The following is a 23,675-nucleotide window of genomic DNA, read 5'->3' as shown; positions in this document are numbered from 1 at the left end:
AGCTTTTACTTTCTAGAGGGTTTGGGAGATATGCATCTATTTTCATGTTATCTTGTCACTTGTACCTATAAGATTCTCTCCCCGCTTTAGTTTGACTTTTTAGTTATGCTTTGTCTGTGGGATTCTCTTTATTATTTATTTGCTATTTTTACTTTCTAATTTGTGGTAAAAGCAATACTTGGATTTTAGCTTTTCAAATGAGATTAGCTAAAAGAAGAAAAATCTAGCTTAGTATCCAAATCTCTTCTGTCAGTTTACCCTTTACCCCTAATTTTCAAATAGTGTATTTCTAGTTTTGATCAATTGTGTTTTGATGTAGCAATTCTAGCAGCTACTTTTGATGAAGAAAGGGTAAAAAAAAAAAAAAAAAAAAAAAGCAAGTTCCACTAAGCAGCCCTTCTGTAATTTAGGAGGGTATCAGTAACCACCTCAAGAGAGAATTTAGCTTTTAATTTGTTCACCATCTTAAAATGAGGATTTACAGCCAAACCCAAGCCTAAAAGTGAGGCCATCTTTATGTAATATAGTGAAGCTTTAATAAAGTCAATGGAGCAGTGTTTTCTGAAACAGATTTTGAAAATCAGTCAAATTCTTTTTTGGACCTTAATGATCCCAATGTCAAGAATAAAAGCCAATCAAGAACAAAACCCAGCCATGCTACATACAAATCCATTTAATGAATCCTTAATTTTATTTGTCAAACTTATGAGTACTCACTGTGTGTACAAGGTACTAGGAAGTATGTAAAAGTAGAAAGGCGCCTTAGCTCTCCTACCATACTGGAAACTGTTATGGACAAAAATGTGTGACATGAAGTTAATAGGGAGCACTTGTCATAAAAAAAGTAAATATGAAATAATGGAAAGTGAGTTGCAGAGTTGAGAAATGGTTGAATACTGATGACTTTGAGCCATCTTTGAAGGCTAAGTAGAGTTTTAGGAAGTTAAGATAAAACTGAACAACCATTCTAGTAATGAGAACTGCTGGAAAGGACAGATGTTAGGGAGCGGTGATAGCCACAGCATAGAGTGCACTGGGTTACTATAGCAGGATATAATTGTGAAAAGATGGTGGAGAGTTTGGAATGTCTAAACTAAGGAGTATGCATTTAATTCATTAGGCAATGAGAAACTCTTTTTATGCAAAAAGAGTATTGTGATCAGAACTATTCTAAAGAAGGAATTGAATTGGGTGCATTCCGAACTAAGAATTTCTGATTGTGTATCAGTTGAGCTATGTGACTTTTTATGTCAGGAATGAAGTATTTGAACATTAATGCCAGAAGTTCTAGAAAAATTTCTCAATTCCTTGCAGTACAGAAAGAAAGTAAGCACAGTTCAAAACTTCATTATTAACAAGGGTTGTGTGTATGTGTGTGTGTATGTATGGATTTGTGATTACAAACTTTTTTTTTTTGCTTTTATTGGGAAAAAGTTAATACTTAGAGAAGTCTTCTTTAAGTATTGCAGTCATATTTCCTTTGTCTTAATCATTTTCATAAATAATGTTAAGATATGAATAAACCTCATGATTAGAAAAATCTTGGTGTCATTTAAGGCATTCTAGCCAGCAAGAGTATCTTTTAGATAAGTGCTTTTATGACTATCATTCTCTTGCTCTTTATTAATAAGCATTTTGTCTATTTCAGTTTATCAACTTTTAAACATTGAAATTTTAAAGAATCTACTTCTGCATTGCTATGGCAGTATTTCTGAGCCAACTGAATTGAAAATGTTTGGTGGTGTTAAAAAATAAGTGTTTATCAAACTGATGGTCTTCATTTTTCATGTATTCCTTTGAATACCAAAGGATTTCTTCATGTAAAAATATTTGACTTTTGACTAACTATTCTATTTGTTCCTAAGGTATATCTAGCATTGTATAGTTGTGTAATGAGTTATATTCAGTATTCTGCTGCATAATACTTTTAATGTCTTAAATTAAACATAGGCTTGTAGCACAGATATAAATGCCATAAGGTTAGGTATCTGATTATTTCCTGACTACTTCCTAAATATTTTATGTTACAGCATATTTCCATATTTACAACTCACCTAAGAAGGGTTATCTCTTAATTATTTAGTTAGAATACCCTTGATGACTTGCTGTTTTATTGCATATAGTCCTTTCGGCAGAGAAAGGATAGGCAGAGGAGAATATTGGTTCATTATTTTTTAGTCTTTTGAATTGTTTAATCATCCTCAGCTGACTAGATGGCTTTCTGAAGTATTTAGAACCAGGAAGACAAATTTCACAGTTAATTGTGATTATTTTGATAGAAATTGGAGTGCTTTCAGCAGTACAGAACACGCAGCCTTTACATTTGTAAAAATAATTTGGGATAATCTTTGCATGGTTCACACTGAGGCAGAAAAGAATTATTAGCAAAATCATGGCTAGGTTTTATATTTATACTTTTGCCCATTGCCATTATTGACTTCCTGTCAGTGGATGGTAAGACTATTTAAAATTTTCATGATTGTGTAGAGGTGTTTTTCTTTCTTTTTTTTTTTGACAATAGAGAAAGTCCAGTCACTATTGTTCATATATGGACTCTTGTAATGGTGGTTATAGGTCTTTACAATAGAGCTATAAGGAATACTCTAGTTTGTGAATTTACTAATGAGTCTCAGTTGAGGCACAAATGAACTGATGGAGTTTAAATGGTAATTTTTATAAGGCCAAGAATTGAAGGCTTTGTATAATTTGTGCCATGCCCTTTTATTTTACCTCTTGTAATCCAGATAGCTGACCAGTTTTGACTTTGGGTATAATTCCCAATTGTGTTTCATTTAATAAACAAACAAATGATGCCAATACTGGAAAACTAATAATCTTTAGTAATATTGCCTTGATTTAACAGCTCTACATTAATCATACTCCTCCACCACTGTCCAAGAGTAAGGAGAGAGAAATGGACAAGAAAGATTTGGACAAGTCAAGGGAAAGATCCAGAGAAAGAGAGAAAAAAGATGAAAAGGACAGGAAAGAGCGGAAAAGGGTTTGTAATTTTTTTAAAACTAGTTTGGAAAGCTCATTGTCATGTACACCAGTGTGTATGTTGCCTTTTAAAAAATACTAGTTTGTTCCATAGTTGTCTGTTTTTTCATGATTTTATTGATATTTTTACCCCGAAGTATTTGCATCTTCTACATTAATAAGGATCTTCAGCCTAATAATCTCTATCAGCTCTGCTTGTCTTTCATGCCATTTTTATCAAGTGTGTGAAACTACTGCAAATATTCTCCATTGCTAGTTAGCTATGCCCTTCTCATATAAAAGTAATATTTTAAAACAAAAACAAAAGCCCTTGGTCAATGTAGTTCACAATTCTTGGTTCTAGGATCACTCAAACAACGACCGTGAAGTGCCACCGGACTTAACCAAGCGACGTAAAGAGGAGAATGGAACAAGTAGGTAGACTTATTCATATCTTTGAAGGTATCATCGAAGTGAATTGGAAAAGGCTTTCATGATTTTCTTTTGTAATTTTAGTGGGGGTTTCAAAACATAAAAGTGAAAGTCCTTGTGAATCTCCTTATCCAAATGAGAAAGACAAGGAAAAAAATAAGTCAAAATCTTCAGGCAAAGAAAAAGGCAGTGATTCATTTAAATCTGAGAAGATGGATAAAATCTCCTCCGGTGGCAAAAAGGTAAATTAGGAAAATAAAGGAATAATATGCTTTATCTTAAAGAAATCAACTCTGAAAATTTAGCAAATATTGAATTTTTTTCCTAGTCATACAGTCTTTTGTTCATTATTTAGGGGTGGGAAGAAGAGGTATTGAGGGAGGGCAGGTTATGTGTTTGGGGAATTTGAGTCAGTTCAGTCCCAGATTACTAGGAGGGTAGAGTTAGTATACCTCTGAGATTCCTTTCCCCTCTCCATTCCATTCCCACCTACTTCTGTTGATTGAGTTTCAGCTGTTCTTTGCATTTTCTTTTTTCTCCACCAACTCTTTGCTTTTAGTTTCTCTTTATTCCTGAGATTAAAATACGGTCACGTGTATTCTCTCTGACCATCATAGCGTCAAAAAGTCTTGATTGTGATTTGAAACATTTTTGTAACGTTTTCTCCTAATAAACTCATTTGTTTGAAACTTGTATTTGATTTAAAAATTGAGTATAAGATACATTCTCTTACATATTAATGGTTGACATTTAAAATGAATCTCATGCATCTGCCATAAAGTAATAAGCAAACCATTACTAAAGTGTAAATTGTTTATAAAACATTGTTATATATATTGAAAATATATGCCTTTTATTCATAGTTCATAAAAACAGCTTTAGAAAATTATATAAGGAACATTTTAATTCTATGCTTTAAAAGATAGGCTGTTCTTTTAGGTGTTTTTTAATTGAGGTAAAATTCAAATAACATAAAATTAATCATTTTAAAGGTATACATTTAAGTGACATTTAGTATATTTACAGTATTGTGTAATCATCTCTACCTAGTTCCAAAACATTTTTACCACCTCCAAGAGAAAACTCTATACCCATTTAAACAGTCACTCCCATTTTCCCCTTCTCCTTAGCCCCTGGGAACCATAAATCTATTTTCTTTATGGATTCACTCATTCTGAATATTTTATATAAATGAAATAGTACAATAATGTGGCCTTTTGTGTCTGATGTCTTTCATTTAGCATAATGTTTTTTTGAAGTTCTTCCATGTTGTAGCATGTGTCATTTACTTCATTTCTTTTTATAGCCAAGTAATATTTCATTATATGAATATACCACATTTATTTATCCATTTGTCAGTTGATAGACTTTTGAGTTGTTTCCACGTTTTGGCTATTGTCAGTAGTGCTGCTGTGAACATTTGTGTGGGGCTATAAGTATTTGTTCAAACACCTGTTTTTAATTATTTTGGGTACATGCCCAAGAATGGAATTTCTAGGTTATATGGTAATTCTATGTTTAACTTTTGAGGAACCACCAAACTCTTTTAGACAGTGGCTGTACAGTTTACATTTCTACCAACAAAGTATGAGGGTGCAGATTTCTCTACATCCTTGTCAACACTGGTTATTTTCTGTTTTTGTTTTTTTATTATAGCCATTCCAGTAAGTGCGAAGTGGTGTCTCATTGTGGTTTTGATTTGCATTTTCTTAATAACTAATGATGTTGAACATATTTTCATGTGCTTATTGGCCATTTGTTTATGTTTCAAGAAATCTGTTCAGATACCTTGACCATTTTTTATTTAGAGGGTTTGTGTTTTTGTTGCTCAGCTGTAAGAGTTCTTTATATATTTTGGATACTAGATCCTTATGAGATATGAGATTTGCAAATTTTTTCTCCAGTTCTATAGGTTGTCTTTTCACTTTCTTGATAGTGTTCTTTGATGAATGAATATTTTTACTTTTGGTGAAGTTCAATGTATCTATTTTTTTCCTTTTGTTGCTTATGCTTTTGGTGTCATATTAAGTAAGTTTTTGAAGACAAATTATAGCTTGTGGGTGATGAAAAGGGGTTTTGAGCTGGCTTTTATATTTGGTTTTCCCTTCCCCAACTAATTCTACCATTTCTTATAGGAGTCCAGGCATGATAAAGAAAAGATAGAAAAGAAAGAGAAACGGGACAGTTCAGGAGGAAAGGAAGAGAAGAAACAATATCCTTTTCATTTTGATGTTTTCAGTCAGTATAATGGAAAGCTTTGATACTGGTCATGTTTACAATTGTACTCTTTTAGTATGTGGTTTAAATGCTTAAGGGCTTATTAGTTTTGAAATGGTCTTTCCAATTAACTCTCTCAAAATGTATGAAATCTGGAAGTGGGATACTTGATGTTCTTGATATTTAAAAATACTTCTTTGGTGACTGAGTTTTATGCCACTAAGGGATTTATAGTCCTTCGGGTTATATTATCACAGAGAGGAAGAAAGGGAACAGAGAGTGCCTAGGGCCGGGGACATTGGGAATAGAAGGGCAAAATGATGAGGCAGACAAGCAGAGCTGGTAGAGTTTGAGGCTACCAGGCTGGTCAGAGCCCATATAGGCCTGCAAGCTGAGGTGCTGTACTAAAAGGGGAGATGTTCTTCTTTCCGCCATTCCCAAAAGTTGTTTTCCCTTAATTTGTCATCTACTCATAAGTCCTCGGACAAGCACAGATAATAAAGACTTTCCATCAAGGTGAGTGTTCTCGCACCACCTTTTCATTTAATGATAGAAACATAAAACGAGGTCTGACAGTGTTGAAAAACTAGATGCATTTTACAAGCTACAACTACTTGATTTTTTCACCTACATATAATGACCAAGTCTTTGGGTATAGAAGCAAAACAAGATTCAGAGTTATTTTTAAGCTGTTTTCATTTTAAGCTTGCTGATTAGCCACACATTTTTTTTAAGCACCAAGATATATTTAAGAACATCTGTCTTTATCTTCACCACTTATTCCCATCTTCTCTGGATAATTAATTATGTTTTTAAAGTCCTTATAGCCTTGTAAATGATGGTGGTGGTATCTGCATTTTACAGGTGAAGAAACAGACTCTGAGAGGTTAAGTTGAAGAGGGTTATAAAGATATTAGTCAACAGAGCCAACACTCAAACCTCGGTCTTTCTATCCTTTAGTGTTTTCTGTTCCTTTTGCTTTCTCATGCTGATGTGTTATCCAAAGATTTTTAAGTTTTTGTGCCTTGTTTTTTTTTTTTTTTTTTTTTAACCACTGCCCATGTTTTGCAACAGAAAATATGGTCTGTGTTTTTAGTTCTGGAATCTACAATGTGTAACTTTTTTTTTTAGGTAATGCACTTATGATTTATGTGAGATTTAAAAAGTATTTTACCCATCTTAAATAAATTGTATTTCCATCACAGTGGATACAGTGTTCAGACCCTAATATTGCCTTTTTTGAGCACTTAAGATAATCTGAATAGTTACTGTTTGGTGATACCTTGGTATTATTGAAGTACGTAGGACAATTTGCCCCCTAAATGTAATGGTTCCAGACAGCTGTATTTTGAGGCTGTTGATTCTGCCTTTATTGATTGATTGATTGATTGATTGAGACGGAGTCTCACTCTGTCTCCCAGGCTGGAGTGCAGTGGTGCGATCTCAGCTCACTGAAACCTCTGCCACCCAGGTTCAAGCGATTCTCCTGCCTCAGCCTCCTGAGTAGCCGGGATTAGAGGTGCCTGCCACCGAGCCCGGCTAATTTTTGTATTTTTAGTAGAGATGGGGTTTAACCATGTTGGCCAGGCTGGTCTTGAACTCTTGACCTCGTGATCCACCTGCCTCAGCCTTCCAAAGCGCTGGGATTACAGGTGTGAGCTACCGTGCCCGGCCGACTCTTGCTTCCATGTTAGCTATCATTTCTTAATATATTAAGTATACTTGTTTGTCTATACCTCCTTAATATATTAAGTATACTTGCTTGTCTATACCTCCCCCCTAATATTATTGGATGCTTCTAATCTTTTATGAGACCAGATAGATAAGCAAGGCTATTTACCAGTGTTTAAATTATAAGTGAGAAATGTCTGAGAGCCAGTTCTGTATAAGGGTATGGGCTTAAAGGTATGGATTTTGTCATCTTTATTTTGGCTGCAAAGCAGGGATTTGAGAGGTTGCCATATAGTCAACACATGATGAATGGTGTGCTTTTCCTGCTTTTTTGGTGCTTGTTATGTAAGTAGAGTAGGGTCAAGTAGGGTAAATGAGAGTTAAAAAAGAACATTTAGAATTTAATAGATTTAAAAGGAAATATTACTGCTAATTCTTGAATTCTAGCTGCTCCTACCCCCATGCCAACCTTGACAACTATCTTCTCTGGTGAGCCATAAACTCTTAATCCTCATTTTAACCTTTCTTTTAATCTGGCATTTTGCTGTCACATGTGGTCTCCCTATTAAAAGAAAAACAAAAAGCCCACCTTTCATATCTTCATGAGGAGTGAGCCAGCCATTGTCACTGACAACTTTCACAGTGATTTTATATATCTCTCTTTACTCAGTACCTAAATATTATTTTTTTGTATGTGAAGGTTATGCTACAGATTTGAGTTTTTCTTACACTGACCATGAATTTGTATTTTACTCCTCTGTATAATCTCTTAGGAACAAAGGGATAACAAAACTGGTCAGGGTTAGATATTTGGCTTGTGGTCTTATAGCAAAGCTTCTAGATTCAGATGTTCTTTTAAAAGTACATCTAGCTGGATGTCCATCCTGTTGAATTCCTCATTGACAACTTTGTATGATACTTTCTTCTTGGGTAGACTCTTAATTCTGTGAGACTCTGGTTGATAGTTTCTTTTTTTTTTTTTGAGACAAAGAAGTCGTGCTGTTTTGACCAGGCTGGAGTGTAATGGTGCAATCTTGGCTCACTGCAACTTCCGCCTTCCGGGTTCAAGAGATTCTCCTGCCTCATCCTCCTGAGTAGCTGGGATTACAGGCATGCACCACCATGCCTGTCTAATTTTTGTGTTTTTAGTAGAGACAGGGTTTCACCATGTTGGGCAGGTTGGTCTTGAACTCCTGACCTCAGGTGATCCACCTGCCTTGGCCTCCCAAAGTGCTGGGATTACAGGTGTGAGCCACTGTGCTGGGCCATCTGGCTGATAGTTTCTTTTTCTTTTTCTTTTTTTTTTTGAGATGGAGTCTCGGTCTGTCACCCAGGCTGGAGTGCAGTGGTGCAGTCTTGGCTCACTACAATCTCTCCCTCTTGGGTTCAAACGATTCTCCTGCCTCAGCCTCCCTGGTAGCTGGGACTATAGGCACACGCCACCATGCCCGACTAATTTTTGTATTTTTAGTAGAGACAGGGTTTAGCCAGGTTGGCCAGGCCGGTCTCGAACTCCTGACCTCAGGTGATCCACCTGCCTCGGCCTCCCAAAGTGCTGGCATTACAAACGTGACCCACTGTACCCGACCGATAGTTTATTTAAAAAAAAAAAAAAAATTATAAGTATAAGATGGGGTTTCGCCATGTTGCCCAGGCTAGTCTGAAACTCCTGGACTCAAGCCATCTGTGTGACTTGGTCTCCCAACATGCTGGGATTATAGGCATGAGCTGCCGTGCCTGGCCGATAGTTTCTTTTTCTGGTTGTTGACTGCTGCCTTCTATTTGGATACATTCCAGGGTTGGTCAGGTCTGTTTTTCTTCCTTTTCTTTTAGAATGTTATCATTTCTGATTGGAACCATCTCTTTACAGGCTACTTTGAAATCTGCTGCCCTCCCCCACTCCCCTTTTATTTTCTGTTCTTTAGAAAGGATAGCTCTTACATATGTCATATTTCCATGATTGAAAGATGTCATTACTTGTAAGATTTCATTATTGTTTTTAGAACAGTTTTCTTGAGGAGGGTTGGTAGAGAAGTAACACACTGATTTTTAAGTATCATCCTGATTTTCACAAACGTTAAAACAATCACATTAGAATTAAGATACAAGGCCAGGCATGGTGGCTCATGCCTGTAATCCCACTGTAGGAGGCTAAGGCAAGAGGATTGCTTGAGGCCAGGCGTTTGAGATCAGCCTGGGCAACATAGCGAGACCCCATTTCTAATAAATAAATAAATAAATAAATAAATAATAAATAAATAAATAAAACAAACTTAGCTAAGCATGGTAGTATGCACCTGGAGTTTGAGACCAGCCTGGGCAACATAGCGAGACCCCATTTCAAATAAATAAATAAATAAATAAATAAATAAATAAATAAAACTTAGCTAGGCATGGTAGTATGCACCTGTAGTACCAGCTCCTTGGGAGTCTGAGGCTGGAGGATTTCCTGAGCATAGGAGTTCAAGGCTGCAGTAAGCCATGATTATGCCACTGCACTCCAGCGTGGGTGACAGAGCAAGACTCTGTCTCTTAAGAATTAATAAGATACAGTATATAAATATGACCATAATTAAATTCCTTCCAGTCTTCTGTCATCTTCTCTTGTCTTCTATATTTGGTTGCAAAACTCTGTTCCTTCTCTGCATTGTCTATTTCCCTTAAAGTCTTTGTCCAAATTCATCTTGCCTCTCCTTGATTTAGTCTCTTGAAGATTACTAGTTCCTTTGCCTTTAACCTTTCTTCCTGCTGTAACTTTGTTTTTTTTAAATTCCTGCTTATAAAATTATCCTCTGAGAACCACCACCCTTTGGCTTCTCAATTTTAATTTAATATATGTGATCCTCAACTCAGGGATGTTGAGTTCAGCAAACTTTTGAAAGTCCTTTTGTGAACCAGGTGCTATGCTAAGCTGACATTTGCTCCCAGGCCTTGAGATGCTCAGTCTCCTTGCTTTTTATTATTTTGGATGTAGGACTTTGATTTTAAAGAACATAGCAGTTAGCACTACTTATTCATAATCTGTATTTTTAATCTACTACATTCCTATTCTCATCTTCCATTCCAAGAAGGCCAAATATATTTTGCAGGTCCATTCCTTCTAGTCTCACATGTGTAACCTAATTTTTATCCTCTAAATCCTAGGTTGCAAATTATCAGCCCTTGGGCAGAATGTGGCTTGTTAAATGTACTTTCTTATTTTATTTTATTTTTCATTTCATTTCATTGCATTTCATTATTTCATTTCATTTCATTTCATTTCATTTCATTTTTGAGCCCATACTGGAGCGCAGTGGTGCGATCTTGGCTCACTGCAACCTCTACAACCCGGTTTCAAGTGATTCTCATGCCTTAGTCTCCCAAGTAGCTGGGATTACTGGCATGTGCCGCTGCGCCTGGCTAATTTTTTTGTATTTTCAGCATAGGCGGGGTTTCATCACGTTGGCCAGGCTGGTCTCAAACTCCTGACCTCAAGTGAACCGCTCTCCTTGGCCTCCCAAAATGCTGGGATAACAGGTCTGAGCCACTGCGCCAGGCCTCTTTTTTTTAAAATTTTTTTGTAGAGACGAGGTCTCACTGTATTGCCCAGGCTGGTATTGAACTCATGGGCTCAAGTAATCCTGCCCTCTGCCTCTCAAAGTGGTGGGATTACAGATGTGAGCCACCACCACCAGCCAAATGCACCTTCTTAACCTCACACGATATTTCAAAATTTTAAACATCTGTTTGTTTTTAAAAATCAGAATTGACAAAATCCAAATTTCAGTTTTTCTTGAAAGACTGGAACATCTGGTAACATTGTGTTCTGATTTCTGCATAGCAACATTGTATCCTGGTTTCAGCTACACTTGTCTAGGTGCTGCCCCCCCCATTTAGAATAGAGCAAGGGCCTTTTTAAAAAGAGTTCACCTCAGTCAGTCCCCACTCAGCTCGTTTCTTTTGTTTTCATTATGTTCTTGGCCTCTGTAGACAATTGATTTTGTAATTCCAGCTCTAAGCCTTTCTTTTGTATTGTTGTTTTCCCTTCAGCTCATACTTTGAAACTGACCTCCTAAGCTCCCAAAGATTTCTTGTTAAAATAAGCATTGCCATTTTGAGGCTTATTCCTAGATGTTGACGATAGGTATTGGGATAGGGTATGGGATAGGGAACTCATCAATGTTCACATCAATGCCAGAGAAACATTTAATATCTCTGTGTAAGTGCAACATTGACTTTTTTGCTACCAAACACACCATTTTATAGGAGAGAAACCGAGAAACCTATACTGATTAAAAGAGCTTGCTTATTTGCTGCAGCACATTTTTTGAGGGCAGATTTAGTATGCTCTCATTTTGGTCTGTATGTAGTAACCATTACATGTATACTAGACTCTTGTTAGGAGTTTGAAAATGACAAACACAAATCATTTTTCTCTTCATTATCATCTTTTATACTTAAAAATACTGAGTATAGGTTTTGTGCACTGATATTCATAGGCACCAAACAGTTGAAGAGGGCAGGAGAAATTTTCTGTTTCCTTACTGTTCCACTTACAGTAGAGCAAATATTCATTTATATGCTGTTTTTAAAAATCTTGACATAGGCATGAGCACTTATAAAAGGCTTCCATGCAACATTTGCCCTAAGTGTGTCTTTCCCCTAGGCACATAATTATCCTGAGAAGCATCCCTGGGTGCAGTTAAGATGCAGCTCAACAGAATCCACATCTTAACTCTGTTACATTTTATCCACATGGAACATCTCAGGAACTCTGTTTGCTATAAGAATTCCTAGGTTGCAGTATAAGGGTAAATGAAGGAGTAAAGTGGATTTAGGATAGCTGTCCCCATGTCTTTCTCCTCATAACTTTTTTCTTCCTTATCAATATTTGTTTGACTTTTTAAATGTCAAGTGCATCCGTATATGCCTTTCTACCTGGGGTTTATGTGCAAAGAATGAGAGAATGAGAATGAAATTCTGACAGTTTCAGACACTAGTAAAAATGCATGGAATGCAGTTCTGGGATGCTTCCTTTGAAGTGAAGACACTTAACCAAAAATAATATATTATTTTGGTGGGCTTGTATTTTATAGTTTCTCTTAAAAATTGTTTGGTTGCCATCCAGAGGGCTCTTTTATGAAGAATCTATATAAACTACTAAAATATTTCTTAGGACCTTTTTGGTGAATTTGATCATAAAATTAAAAAGCGTGTATGTGTTTTATAAAGGCATACCTCTGTTAAGAAGGCTGGTTTTATGTTTGCCTTTTCTTCTCTACTTTGATGACCACCCTAGCTGTTCCTTTCTCCAGACCACCGTACTTTTCAAACTTGATTCTTCTTGTCACAGCTCTCTATAACATCAGTTACAATCAGCTGCCTCAACTCTTTGAGGATTTTTGTGCATAGGATGGCATTGTGAAACATAGGGAAATGGCAGTCTTACTAACAAAACAGGACCTATCTCTGGCCAAAAAGAAAAAGAAAAAGAAAAAGAAAAACTAACAACTTAGGAGGTCCAGATAATTACCAATATAAAATGGTGTTCACAGATAAAATCTTGTCTCAGCAGAGTAGGAAGGCCATCTTCTGTTGGCGATGTTCCCTACAAATATTACCAATACAGCTTATAGCACCAATAGGTGTCTGTGATGGAGAAGAGCAGACTATGAACTGAGCCTGGAGTAGAAAATTTTTGAGAAACAGCAACAGTCCTAGATGTGAAAAAGATAGATCTGTGTGATCCCTTACATTTAGAACTTATACTTTCTTATTTACAATGGTTAAAGCAGCACATATTTTTCAAAAATAGTTAATGGGAGAATGTTGCAGGTAATGTGGTATAAATGTTAATGAGAAGAGAAATACTGCTCTGCTGAAAATAGAGTCCTGAAGGCTGAGTTTGGCACTGTTTCATCACTGTGCAACTTTCTTCTTGATGGCAGCTAGCTCTTTCTGAAGTTCAGTAAAGTTGGGGGCGGTTTTCAAGTTTGTAATCCTAACACCTCAGCATTATTTTGTTAAAATACTCTCTGGACACTGCCAAGAGACTGATATCCAGTATCTTCTTTCCACTTGCTCTTGTGCTTGCTGATTTGTCATTCCAGGCTATGGACAGACCCCCTAAGCTGAAAGTCTCCCAGAGGAGGATGCCAAAGCTCCGTGCGTCACTCTCAGAACGATATCTCCCATAATTAAGAGCTTCTGGTGCTGTCCATTTAATGGGAATCTGCTTTAAGTCAGAAGATGAATACACACCACCATCCTCTTGACGAGACATTCCAAAGTCACTGATTTTCAGAACATTATTTTCACCTCCAGGCAGTTTCTTGCAGCAAGGTCCCTGTGTATACATTTTTTACTCGAGATACGCCATCCAGAATCAGCATCTAATGAAAATTTCACTAACTGAGTTTTAGTTCATTCTTCTTTCTCAGAAAAGGAGAGGAAATCGCCTCCTGGAACCAGTTCCTTAATGATGTAGATAGGCCGTCTTTGTGTGCGAACTCCTATACGTTTGACAGTACTGGGATGATTATATTGCTTGAGGATTTTGGCTTCTAGTAAAAATTTTAATTTCAGTTCCTGGGGAAGATGTTCTTGACATATTTTAACAGCAACAGCAATTTTATCCTTTAATGTGCCCTTAAATGTGTCACCAAGATATCCCTTGCCAAGTAATTCTTGTAATGTGACACCTTTATGATTGAGAGCCCATTTCTTATTCTCCTAGTTATGACCACACTGTGATACCATGATGCTCTTAATTGGAACATTGACTTTTTTTTGCAATTTAAACAATTGGGATAAAATTCATATAACTTCAAATTTGCCTTTTACTTTTATTTTATTTTATTTTATTTTATTTTTTTTTGAGACCAAGTCTCGCTCTTGTCTCCCAGGCTGGAGTGCAGTGGCGCGATCTCGGCTCACTGCAACCTCTGCCTCCTTCCTGGGTTGAAGCAATTCTCCTTCCTCAGCCTCCTGAGTAGCTGGGACTACAGGCGTGCACCGCCACGCCTGGCTAATTTTTGTATTTTTAGTAGAGATAGGGGTTTCACCATGTTAGCCAGAATGGTCTCGATCTCCTGACCTGGTGATCTACCCACCTTGGCCTCCCAAAGTGTTGGGATTACAGGCGTGAGCCACCACGCCCGGCCTCAGATTTGCCATTTTAAAGTGTACAATTCAGTGGTTTTTAGTATATCCGCTGTGTTGTGCAAGCATCACTGCTGTCTAATTCCGGAACATTTCTATCACCCCAAAAAGAAACTCCATGCCTATTAGCAGTCACTCCCAATTCTTCCCTTCCTCAGCCCCTGGAAATTAGTAATGTACTTTCTGTTTCTATGATTTTGCCTGTTTTGGACATTTCATTTAAATGGAATTATGCAATAATTTGTGGCCTTTTGTGTTTGGCTTTCACTTAGCATCATGTTCTCAAGGCTCATCCATGTTGTGGCATGTATCAACTCCATTCCTTTTTATGGCTAAATGATGTTTCATTGTATGAGTGTGTACCACATTTTATTTATCCATTCAGCAATTAATGGACAGGAACAATGGCTTTTAAGTATTAAATTGTAAGTTCAACATTAAATGTATCCACAGTTATTGATAATGTCAAGATTATACATGGTGTGAACAGAATGCTGTGTAGAAATGATATGTAAATTATTTGTCAGCATTTCATGTAAGTGTGATTATTTTCTAAGGACCCTTCTAGCCCTGGTTTTAAGAAATATGTGAATGTAGTATTTTCATCAATAAAGTTTAATGCATTAAGCATTAGCTTAAAATTTGAATGAAGGCAGATGTGAAGATATTTGCCACATGTTGTAATAATCATGTTTTGAAATTATTTCAATATGAAGTATTTGAAAAATGTCAATACATAAAGGAAAGGAAATGAGTATAATTAAGTCAATATATTTTTAAAGCAATTTTTATAATTTAGCAGACACTGCATCTTAATATAAGTTACTATTAAAATTGTGTCCTTGTGAAAAATGTGATGTCATTTTTCTTTTTTTGTTGACCATGTAAAATAGGTTACTTTTCTTTGCTACATTTTCTATTTACTTTTGATAAGCTATTGCTTGCCCCTGTGGAAAGTTTTACTTGTTGCTCCATTTTTTTCTCCCTACCCCCACCCCTCTCTCCCACATGCACACAATGTTCAGTTTTTTTTTTAAGTCATCATTAGTGTGTTTATCTTTAATGGTTTCTAAGAATGGACAAAAAGAAACACACAAATATTTCATCCTTTTCTGGGGACTCAAGTCTTTGTTACTGATGGAACTCATTAACTTTTCTTTCTTTCTTAAACCTTCCTCCCTCCTTACCTTTTCCTCTTCCTTCCTTCTTCTCTTCTTCCTTTCTTCTCCCCTCCCTCCTTTCATTCTCCTTCTCTCCTTCTCCCTTCCTTTTCTCCTACCTCCTTTGACTAACTGTCCCTCCCCTACTCCCTCCTTTCCTTCCTTCCTTCTTCTCTATCAATATAATCACTTTGTTTCTTTCAGGTGAGATTGGAGTGGAACTGTTCAGCTGCGACCAGAAATTTATTTTCCTGAGTAAATTGCCAAGAATTAAGAATGAAGAGGGCCATTTGCATCTCCTTAAATTATTCAGTTATCTGCTTTATTGCTCCATGTGGAAAACTTAAAATTGTTAAGTTGTGCATTACTGTATTTTAACTTGTTGCTTAGTTTCTACATGTTTATTTTCAGTAATGGCTGAAAGTGTTAACTGTTCCATACTTATAGCACAATGTGCTGCATAAGGTTACCTGTGTACAGAGTTTTACTTTAGTTTAACTAAATATTGCCTGGGTTCAGTTTTTATTTCCATTCTGAAATGCTTCCTTTTTATTGTTTGAAACTGAAAATAAACAATTGTTGAACCATTTTGATTTTACCTCATTTTAAAACTCAGTTTTAATTTATTATTTGGCTTGTTCTTAATATTAGTCACTAAAAGCAATGGGAGCATTGTCTTATGAAATGCTTAGGAATCATTTTATATAGTACATGTACAACATTAAACGTGTTTAAAAAAGAAAAAGGTACCAGCGCTCACTTGTCCCTTGCCATTTTTTCTTGTAATTATGTTAGACAAATCTTGGCGGCGGGGGGATCAAAACATAATTGTTTTAATTCTACAGCTATAGGAGCTTTGTATTGCTAAACTTTCGTCTGGAAAAGTTTCACAGTGACATTTTTAAAAGAGAATTTTTTTATCTACCGAATTCTACCAGTGTAACCTTTTTTCTAAATAAACAATAGTTTTCTCAAATGGTTGTATATTATTGTGTATATTGTTGCTTATTCAAAATGACATAGCAAAGATAATTCATTAAGGTTCCTAGCCCTTCTCAGTTCTTATTCCGTGGGCTACATTATTTTCAAATGACATATCATCCGATAATAGGAAAATATCCTCTTTGATTACCTCTATAGTTGGAGTAAACAGTGGACTGATATCATGCCTGGATTTGTCCATTTAGTCTTCAGTTCCTTGGAAACAATACCTATGCAAATTAAAATTTTCAGAGAATGACAAAAAGGATATACTTTTTTAAAGAACTGAGAAATGCTGAGCATATTTTAAATGAATTGGCAAAAGGGTATAAATCTTGATACCCTTTTCAGGTAATTGTAATTTGCAAAAATCGATGAGCAGAATATTTATGGGAGGGTGATGTATTCAGTGACTGTTGAGTGCTTATAATGTGCCTGACATAAAAATAGATGTTTTGTTAGAGTGACTTCTGACTTTGAGAAAATAACTATGGCTTATGTCAAAATTATTTGTCTGAAAGATATCAGGAAGAACTTTCCAGTTGTTAAATATGCATTCATATTTTAAAGGTTTCATGATTGTGATTTTGAACTAGAAAGTTTACTACTAATTAGATAGCATCAGTATACCTTCTTCCTGTTGCCCCAAATCATCAAACACAGGTAATCAGTTCTGGCCTTGCTAGAAATGCATTGATGATGGAAAATACTATCTTTGGATTAACTATGTAAAAATAATATATATTGGAAGTAGGAAATCTGTTTGTATAGTGCTAGCTATTTTAGGGCATCTACTCTGTTCTAGGTCCAAAGAAGTATAAGACCGGTCTCGAGAGTGCTTCCAATCTAGTTCGGAAAACAAGAAACAAATGAATGCTATAGGGGGCCAGCAAACTTTTTTTGTAAAGGGCCAGATAGTAAATATTTGTGGCCTTGCAGGCCATGTGGTTCCCATTGCAACTACTAAGCTCTGCCACTGTATTGTTGATGCAGTTATAAATAATATGTAAGTGAATAAGCATGGCTGAGTTAAGTAAAAGTTTATTTACAAAACAGGTGGAAGCCTACATTTGGCCTGCAGGCCATAGTTTGCTAACCCCTTCTATAAAGAGTAGAGAGTCCTATAGGGTATTCATTAAAAAATATTTGAGGGTGGGAGATGGGTGAGGGATAAAAGACCACATACTGGGTACAGTGCACACTGCTTGGGTGATGGGTGCAGCAAAATCTCAGAAATCACCACTAAATAACTTATTCATGTAACCAAACACCACCTGTTCCCCAAAAACCTATTGAAATATATGAGTGCCTCTTATGTATCAGAGGTGCAGCCATGAGCAAAACAAACCCCTGTCCTCATGGAACTTCCATTCTAGTCAGTGGAGGCAGACAACAAATCATGTTACTTGGAGGGAGGTCCTCTGAGGAAGAATAAACCTGGATAAGGAGACTGGGGTGAGGCCGAATTTACTACTGATTACACAGTGACTATGGAGTGAAGATGAACGAAGCAGGACATTTTGAGGCAGTTATCACAGTATGAATATTTTATTATCGAGTAATGTGTCTGATTCCCAACCCATCTTTGAACCTTTTACATGAAAGTAATATGCAGGATCTCTCTCTCTCTCTCTCTCTCTCGTTCTAGTGGGTGGCATCTAGCTTGCCATTTTCTAGAAAGGAGTTCTTGACTAAAGGCTCATGAATGAGCTTGGGGGATATTTACGGGCCTTCCAGAATCCCAGAAATTGGGTACAAGTTTGTGTTATGTACACTTTTCTGAGTCTATAGCTTTTGCCAGATTCTCAAGAAAATAGGCCTAAGGTGGTACGTTTGTTTTTCTGGGTCTTGTTCCAAAGTTGTCTGAGACCTTTATAACTAACGCTGAATTTTTGGGGGGATGGTGAGAAGGTGGAAGACAGTTGTCTGTATATCTACCTTGGATTATATGGTAGGGGCTAAAGTTAGAGCAGCAGCCTTCCTTGCCTTGGCAAATAATCTAGAAGTGATTTGCAATTTGTTGGAAAGTAACTGGTCCATGGTATAGGACCATTTCCTCTTTTAAGGAGGCACTTTAGCCAAACATGGGCAGACATCCTAGTAGCCTTTTTTTTTTTTTGACAATTATGTGATTGATTTATTTCTACTGTACTATGATCCAAAAATGATTTATGAAAAAAATAGTGCAGTATCTTTAAATGAGAAAATTTGTTTCTGGGTGAAATTAATAACCTAACTGAAGCTATTACCCCAAAATGTCGTGTATAAGTGGGCCATGGAGAAACTGGCAGGCCACAAAGAGAAGGTAATGTGATTAGTTATAGGAACTAGTGTCCATCAAATATAAAGTTAGTTGCAGCGGAGAAGAATGTTTCCTGGCACCGAGGCCTGAAAGAAACTTCTTTGCATTCACAAAGCAGTCATGTCTTTTCAGTGGATAAAACAAAGGAATGTGCCTTGTAAATGATCTTGAGTATTACCCGATGGCCAACACCTTAGTTCATTCTAGTAAGGTTATTCTACAATGACACTGGAACATGCGGTCCAGGCATGCGGGTCTCTGATGATTTGTTTCAGTCCAGGAAAACATTTTTAAATATTTGGGACAGGGTTTGTACACTGGGATTTATTATAGCCTTGTTTTTTATGTTTGTAAAGATTAGGAAACTCATGCAACTGTTGTTTGGTTCCCATGATGCAAGTAATATGAACAAGACCTGTTTAGTGTAAAAGCTTTGCCTGCCCTTTGTTTCATTTTTATGGATGGTTATCTCTAAGGCTGCCTCTTAGATAGAATGAAGCTTGTAATACTGTAACTGCTTAATGTTCTATCTCACTACTTATCAGAAATGTGGTTTAAATGCTTAAGTTGTTTGTTTTCATTTTTTTTGAGACAGGGTCTCACTGTTGCCCATGCTGGAGTGCAGTGGTGCGATCTTGGCTCATGGCAGCCTCCACCTCCTGTGCTCAAGTGATTCTCTTGCCTCAGCCTCCCGAATAGCCGGAATTATAGGCACGTGCCACCATGCATGGCTAATTTTTGTATTTTCAGTAGAGATCGGGTTTCACCATGTTGGCCAGGCTGGTCTCGAACTCCTGACCTCAAGTAATCCGCCCACCTCGTAAATGTTTAAGTTTTAAAAATTGAAGTAACATTTCTACAGACACTATCTTTCAGGGCCAAGGAGATTTTATTGGGTCCAGAGCTGAGAATAAAAAAAGGAGCTGCTTAAAAGATGGTAATTCATGCTAATCGAACACAGATTTTCTTCTATTTATAGACACGAGTAGACATAACAAGAGGAGGGATGTTGGAAGTAGTGATTAAAGGAAGTGTGGCAACCTGAGAAAATAAACCTTAATGTAAAAAATTCTGGTTTTGTTCCTGATTCTTAGGTACTGTTTTAAGCTGTAATGAATGGCCATTTCTAAATGGATCAGGCTTAAAAAGCTTAATTCCTTTGATGTGTTGCTAAATGGATGTGGTTAACAGAGGAAAGAGAGGGAACAGAGATGATTCTGATTGGGCACAGGGCACATAAGCTTGAGAAATACATAATTGCAGATGAGAAACAGCCTTCATTTCATGGTTAGGAGCTAGAAAATGACCTGGCACTTAACCTCTAGCTTAGTCTGACCTCTGATTTTTGTTAGATGACAGCTAGATGTCCTTGGGCTCGAGTATCAGACCAATGGACAGCTATTATTACCTCTATCCTCACAAAATTTTCTTATATTTTAACCAGAATGATACTGTACTTTGTTCAAGGCTTTCTTGATCCTAATTTCATGTGGTATGTAATAGTACTTATCTCCTATTGCATATATCATCATTATCAAAGAACGCTTCTGAATTGTAATTGGATATGCCATTGCTAGGTACTATTATACAGCATCTTTTCTGCTTTCTGGAATAATTGATCCAAGACATCAGTAAGACAGACAAACATGCTAAGCAAGAAACAATATGTAAAATGAGTAAGGTATCCATACCACGTGCAGCTGGGGACCAGGTGGTACATTTTAAGAGTTGGTGAATACTCAGTAAGAATTACCTCAGACTAAGTGTGATTTGAGAAGTTTTTTGTCCACAACAGGTTCATCTAGGAAAATTTTATAAAGGATTTGGGCTTTAAGGAAGCCAGTTGATTTCTACTTAGACCTAGAGGGTATAGGTCTTTTGGGGTCTCGTTTAACTCTTAAGTTGGCACTGGCAGAGAGTGAATGTTGAATTTGGAATTCTGAACAATTCTGGTATTATGCAGAATCTTTGAAGCCAATTTGTTATACTAGCCCAGGAATTGATCAGATTTGAGAGACAAATGGTTTCTACCTCTTTGGGTACTTTTCCATGCTGTCTCAATATTTTCCCCTTTTTTTGGTCTTAAAAAAACCCCTGACATCATCAGTCTTTTATTGCTTTAACCAGTGTTAATCACACTTTTCATATCTTTACAGGTAATTAAAAAGTTGTTGTCTCTATGTCAAGATGACTTTCCTTATCCATTTCTATTCCTCTGAGTGGGGATGAACTCCACTGAAGCTTCTTCCACTTTCTCGCTTGATCTTCACAATGCCCTTCTGCTAATGAGTTAAATCTAACAATACGTGTCAAGTACCTAAAACAGGACCTAGTACCTGGCAGGTACTCAATAACTAGTAGCAGTTGTTGTTATTAGTGGTAGTATTTATACCAGTACTTTCCACACTGAGAATTATTAGAATGAATTGAGAAACTTTTGGAGGTCCCCACATCAAGTATATTGAATCAGATTTTCTTAGAGTGGTGGCTTGGAGTATTTTTTACAAACAGTTCCTCAGGTGATTCCAAAGTAAGGATAACATTTGGGAATTACAGAGTTAAACCATCACACAATCCCCACATCTCTGTTCTTAATTTTGGACAGAACTCAGAGACTTCTTATTTCTGGAGGTGATAAGTATATTATGTCCCAGAGACAACCCATGCCTAGAAAGGAATATTGTAAAATCGATAGCAATAGCCTCTGTCCTGGTATCAGAGTTTATCAACTTTGCTAGCCCATGCTACTCTTGTTCACGGACCCCCTGACTTTTCCAGTGTTCCTTTACTGACCTTTCTGGATCTCACCTCTTGTTAGATTAGCTGTATATTGTCAGCAAGCATCTGCTACTGAAATAAGCAGTTTCAAGTTCAGAACGTTTTTTGATACCACTTACACCTCCTTTAACTTTATCTGTAGCAGTTCACTTTTATATTATTGGACTTGTGTTTAGGACTGGATTTTGTCCTTCATTCCTTGTTTTTCCTTGCAAAACAAACTGATGGTGAAGGGGTGTATGTATAAATGCTTAATAATTTAATGCTATAAATTTCCCTCTAATCACTATTCCAACTAGTTCCCACAAATTTGATGTGTGACATTATAATTTTCATTCAGCTCAAAATGTTTTCCAATTTCTGTTTACTTTTTCTTTGACCCATGTGTGTTGCTTGATTTTCAAGTATTTGCAGATTTTCCAGATGTCTTTCTGTTGTTATCTAATTTAGTCTTATGTGGTCAAAGAACATACTGTGAATTATTTAAATCCTCTCAAATTTACTGGGACTTGTTTTATAGTCTAGTAGCTGGTCTTCTATGGTGAATATTCCACATGCCCTTGAAAAGAATGTGCATTTTGTTGTTGTTGGATGTAGTATTCTATAAATGCCAATTAGGTCAAGTTGGTTGGTGGTGTTCCAAGTCTTCTGTATTCTTGCTAATTTATTTTCTGCTTGGTCTGTCAATTACTAAGAAAAGCATGTTGAAATCTGCAAATACAATTGTGGATTTGTATTATTTCTTCTTTTGGTTTTGTCATTTCTTTGCTTCATGTATTTTGAAACTTTGTTATTAAGTATATACACATTTAAGATTATATACTCTAGGTGAGTTGACCCCTTTATCAAAATGAAATATTCCTCTTTATCCCTAGTAATACTCCTTATTCTAAATTCTACTTTCATATTAATATAACCTCTCCAGATTTCTTTTTCTTGTATTTGCATAGTATATTTTCTATTCTTTTTCTTGAAAATGAGTTTCTTGGTTTTTAATCCAATTTGACAATCTCTGCCTTTAGTTTGAAAGTTTACACCATACATTTAATGTAATTGTCGATATTGTTGTGTTTACATTTGGCATCCTGCTACTTTCTGTTTGTTGCATCTTCTCTTTTTTTTTTCTTTTCCTGCCTTCTTTTAAATGGATTGTGCCTCAGTTTTCCCATTTATAAAATGAGGCTAATAACCATTTTATAAGGTTGTCCTGAGGATTAAATGACATTTATACAAAGTGTTTAGATGAGGCCTGGCACACATTTTTATGTGGAGCTTGAGAAATACTAGTTTTTAAAAATTAGGAGATGGAGAACTTATTGGGATAGCAACTCTTCAAAGGTTTTGGGTTCTAGATCTGCTTATGTATGCACATGTAAGGTGCAGGTTGTTGTACAAGTGTGGTTTGAGTGGGCCTCTAAAGGCCTTAGCTCTAAAACATCTACTAGCTAGCTGTGGTATGAGAAATTCTCATAGTTGAGCACTTTACAGAGACTTCTGGAGATTTCCATATTCATTGAGGTAAGGTATTATGTGAGGGGGCAATCAGTTCTCACACTAGCACTGAAATATGGATGATTTCTGATGATACCCCATCATGCTCCTATTTCCTATTCCTAGGAAAGCCTTGGGAGGTTGGGCAGGTAAATGTACATAGGCAAAAGTCAGTGAAAAGGACAAAGCCTGATCCTGGGAAGGGAGCCACAATGGGTAGCCCAGATGGTTCCTCGAAGGTGAAAGGAGAGGTGGGAAAGTTGCCAAAAAGGACCTAGCCCAGTTGGTTTTACCTTGGACTGATTTGTGAAGTTAAACTTCTGAGTTTTGTATTTGCTTGGTTTACCTCAGTTTCAGTGTAGATGAAATGTGTCCCAAATGATATTTAACTATTCGACTCTTGAATAGTTGACTAGGTCATACTTTACAGTTATCTCCAAAACATGAGGTGGCTTGTTTGGAAGTCTAAGCAGTAGTGGCTTTGGAGCAGTCGTGCTTTTCCCTCTTTTTCATTTTCACTGAGA

At 36.5% G+C, this 23,675-nt stretch overlaps 1 protein-coding gene and 1 pseudogene across 19 annotated transcripts in view; one reads left to right on the top strand and one right to left on the bottom strand.

Moving 5' to 3' along the window:
* The window catches only part of THOC2 (THO complex subunit 2), a 132,183-nt gene extending 115,608 nt beyond the window's left edge, over positions 1 to 16,575 (top strand). For 6 of the 19 annotated variants that reach the window (XM_065538113.1, XM_065538110.1, XM_065538112.1 and 3 more), the window contains 6 exons: positions 2,864 to 3,001; positions 3,344 to 3,413; positions 3,496 to 3,653; positions 5,547 to 5,623; positions 6,099 to 6,144; positions 13,389 to 16,575. In XM_065538113.1, the coding sequence (XP_065394185.1) occupies positions 2,864 to 3,001; positions 3,344 to 3,413; positions 3,496 to 3,653; positions 5,547 to 5,623; positions 6,099 to 6,126 (471 nt within the window). In that variant the 3' untranslated portion in view covers positions 6,127 to 6,144; positions 13,389 to 16,575. Of the gene's footprint in view, positions 1 to 2,863; positions 3,002 to 3,343; positions 3,414 to 3,495; positions 3,654 to 5,546; positions 5,771 to 6,098; positions 6,145 to 13,388 lie in introns of those variants that run through there. The other 13 variants (XM_005594509.4, XM_074029205.1, XM_065538107.1 and 10 more) reach the window with 10 other exon arrangements.
* LOC102143534 (tyrosine-protein kinase Fer-like) lies at positions 13,390 to 16,782 on the bottom strand (annotated as a pseudogene).
* Positions 16,783 to 23,675: the final 6,893 nt, after the last annotated feature.

This window comes from Macaca fascicularis, chromosome X (genome assembly GCF_037993035.2).
Source record: "Macaca fascicularis isolate 582-1 chromosome X, T2T-MFA8v1.1".
NCBI classification, from domain to species: Eukaryota; Metazoa; Chordata; class Mammalia; order Primates; family Cercopithecidae; genus Macaca; species Macaca fascicularis.
This window is presented reverse-complemented; position numbering and strand designations above follow the sequence as displayed.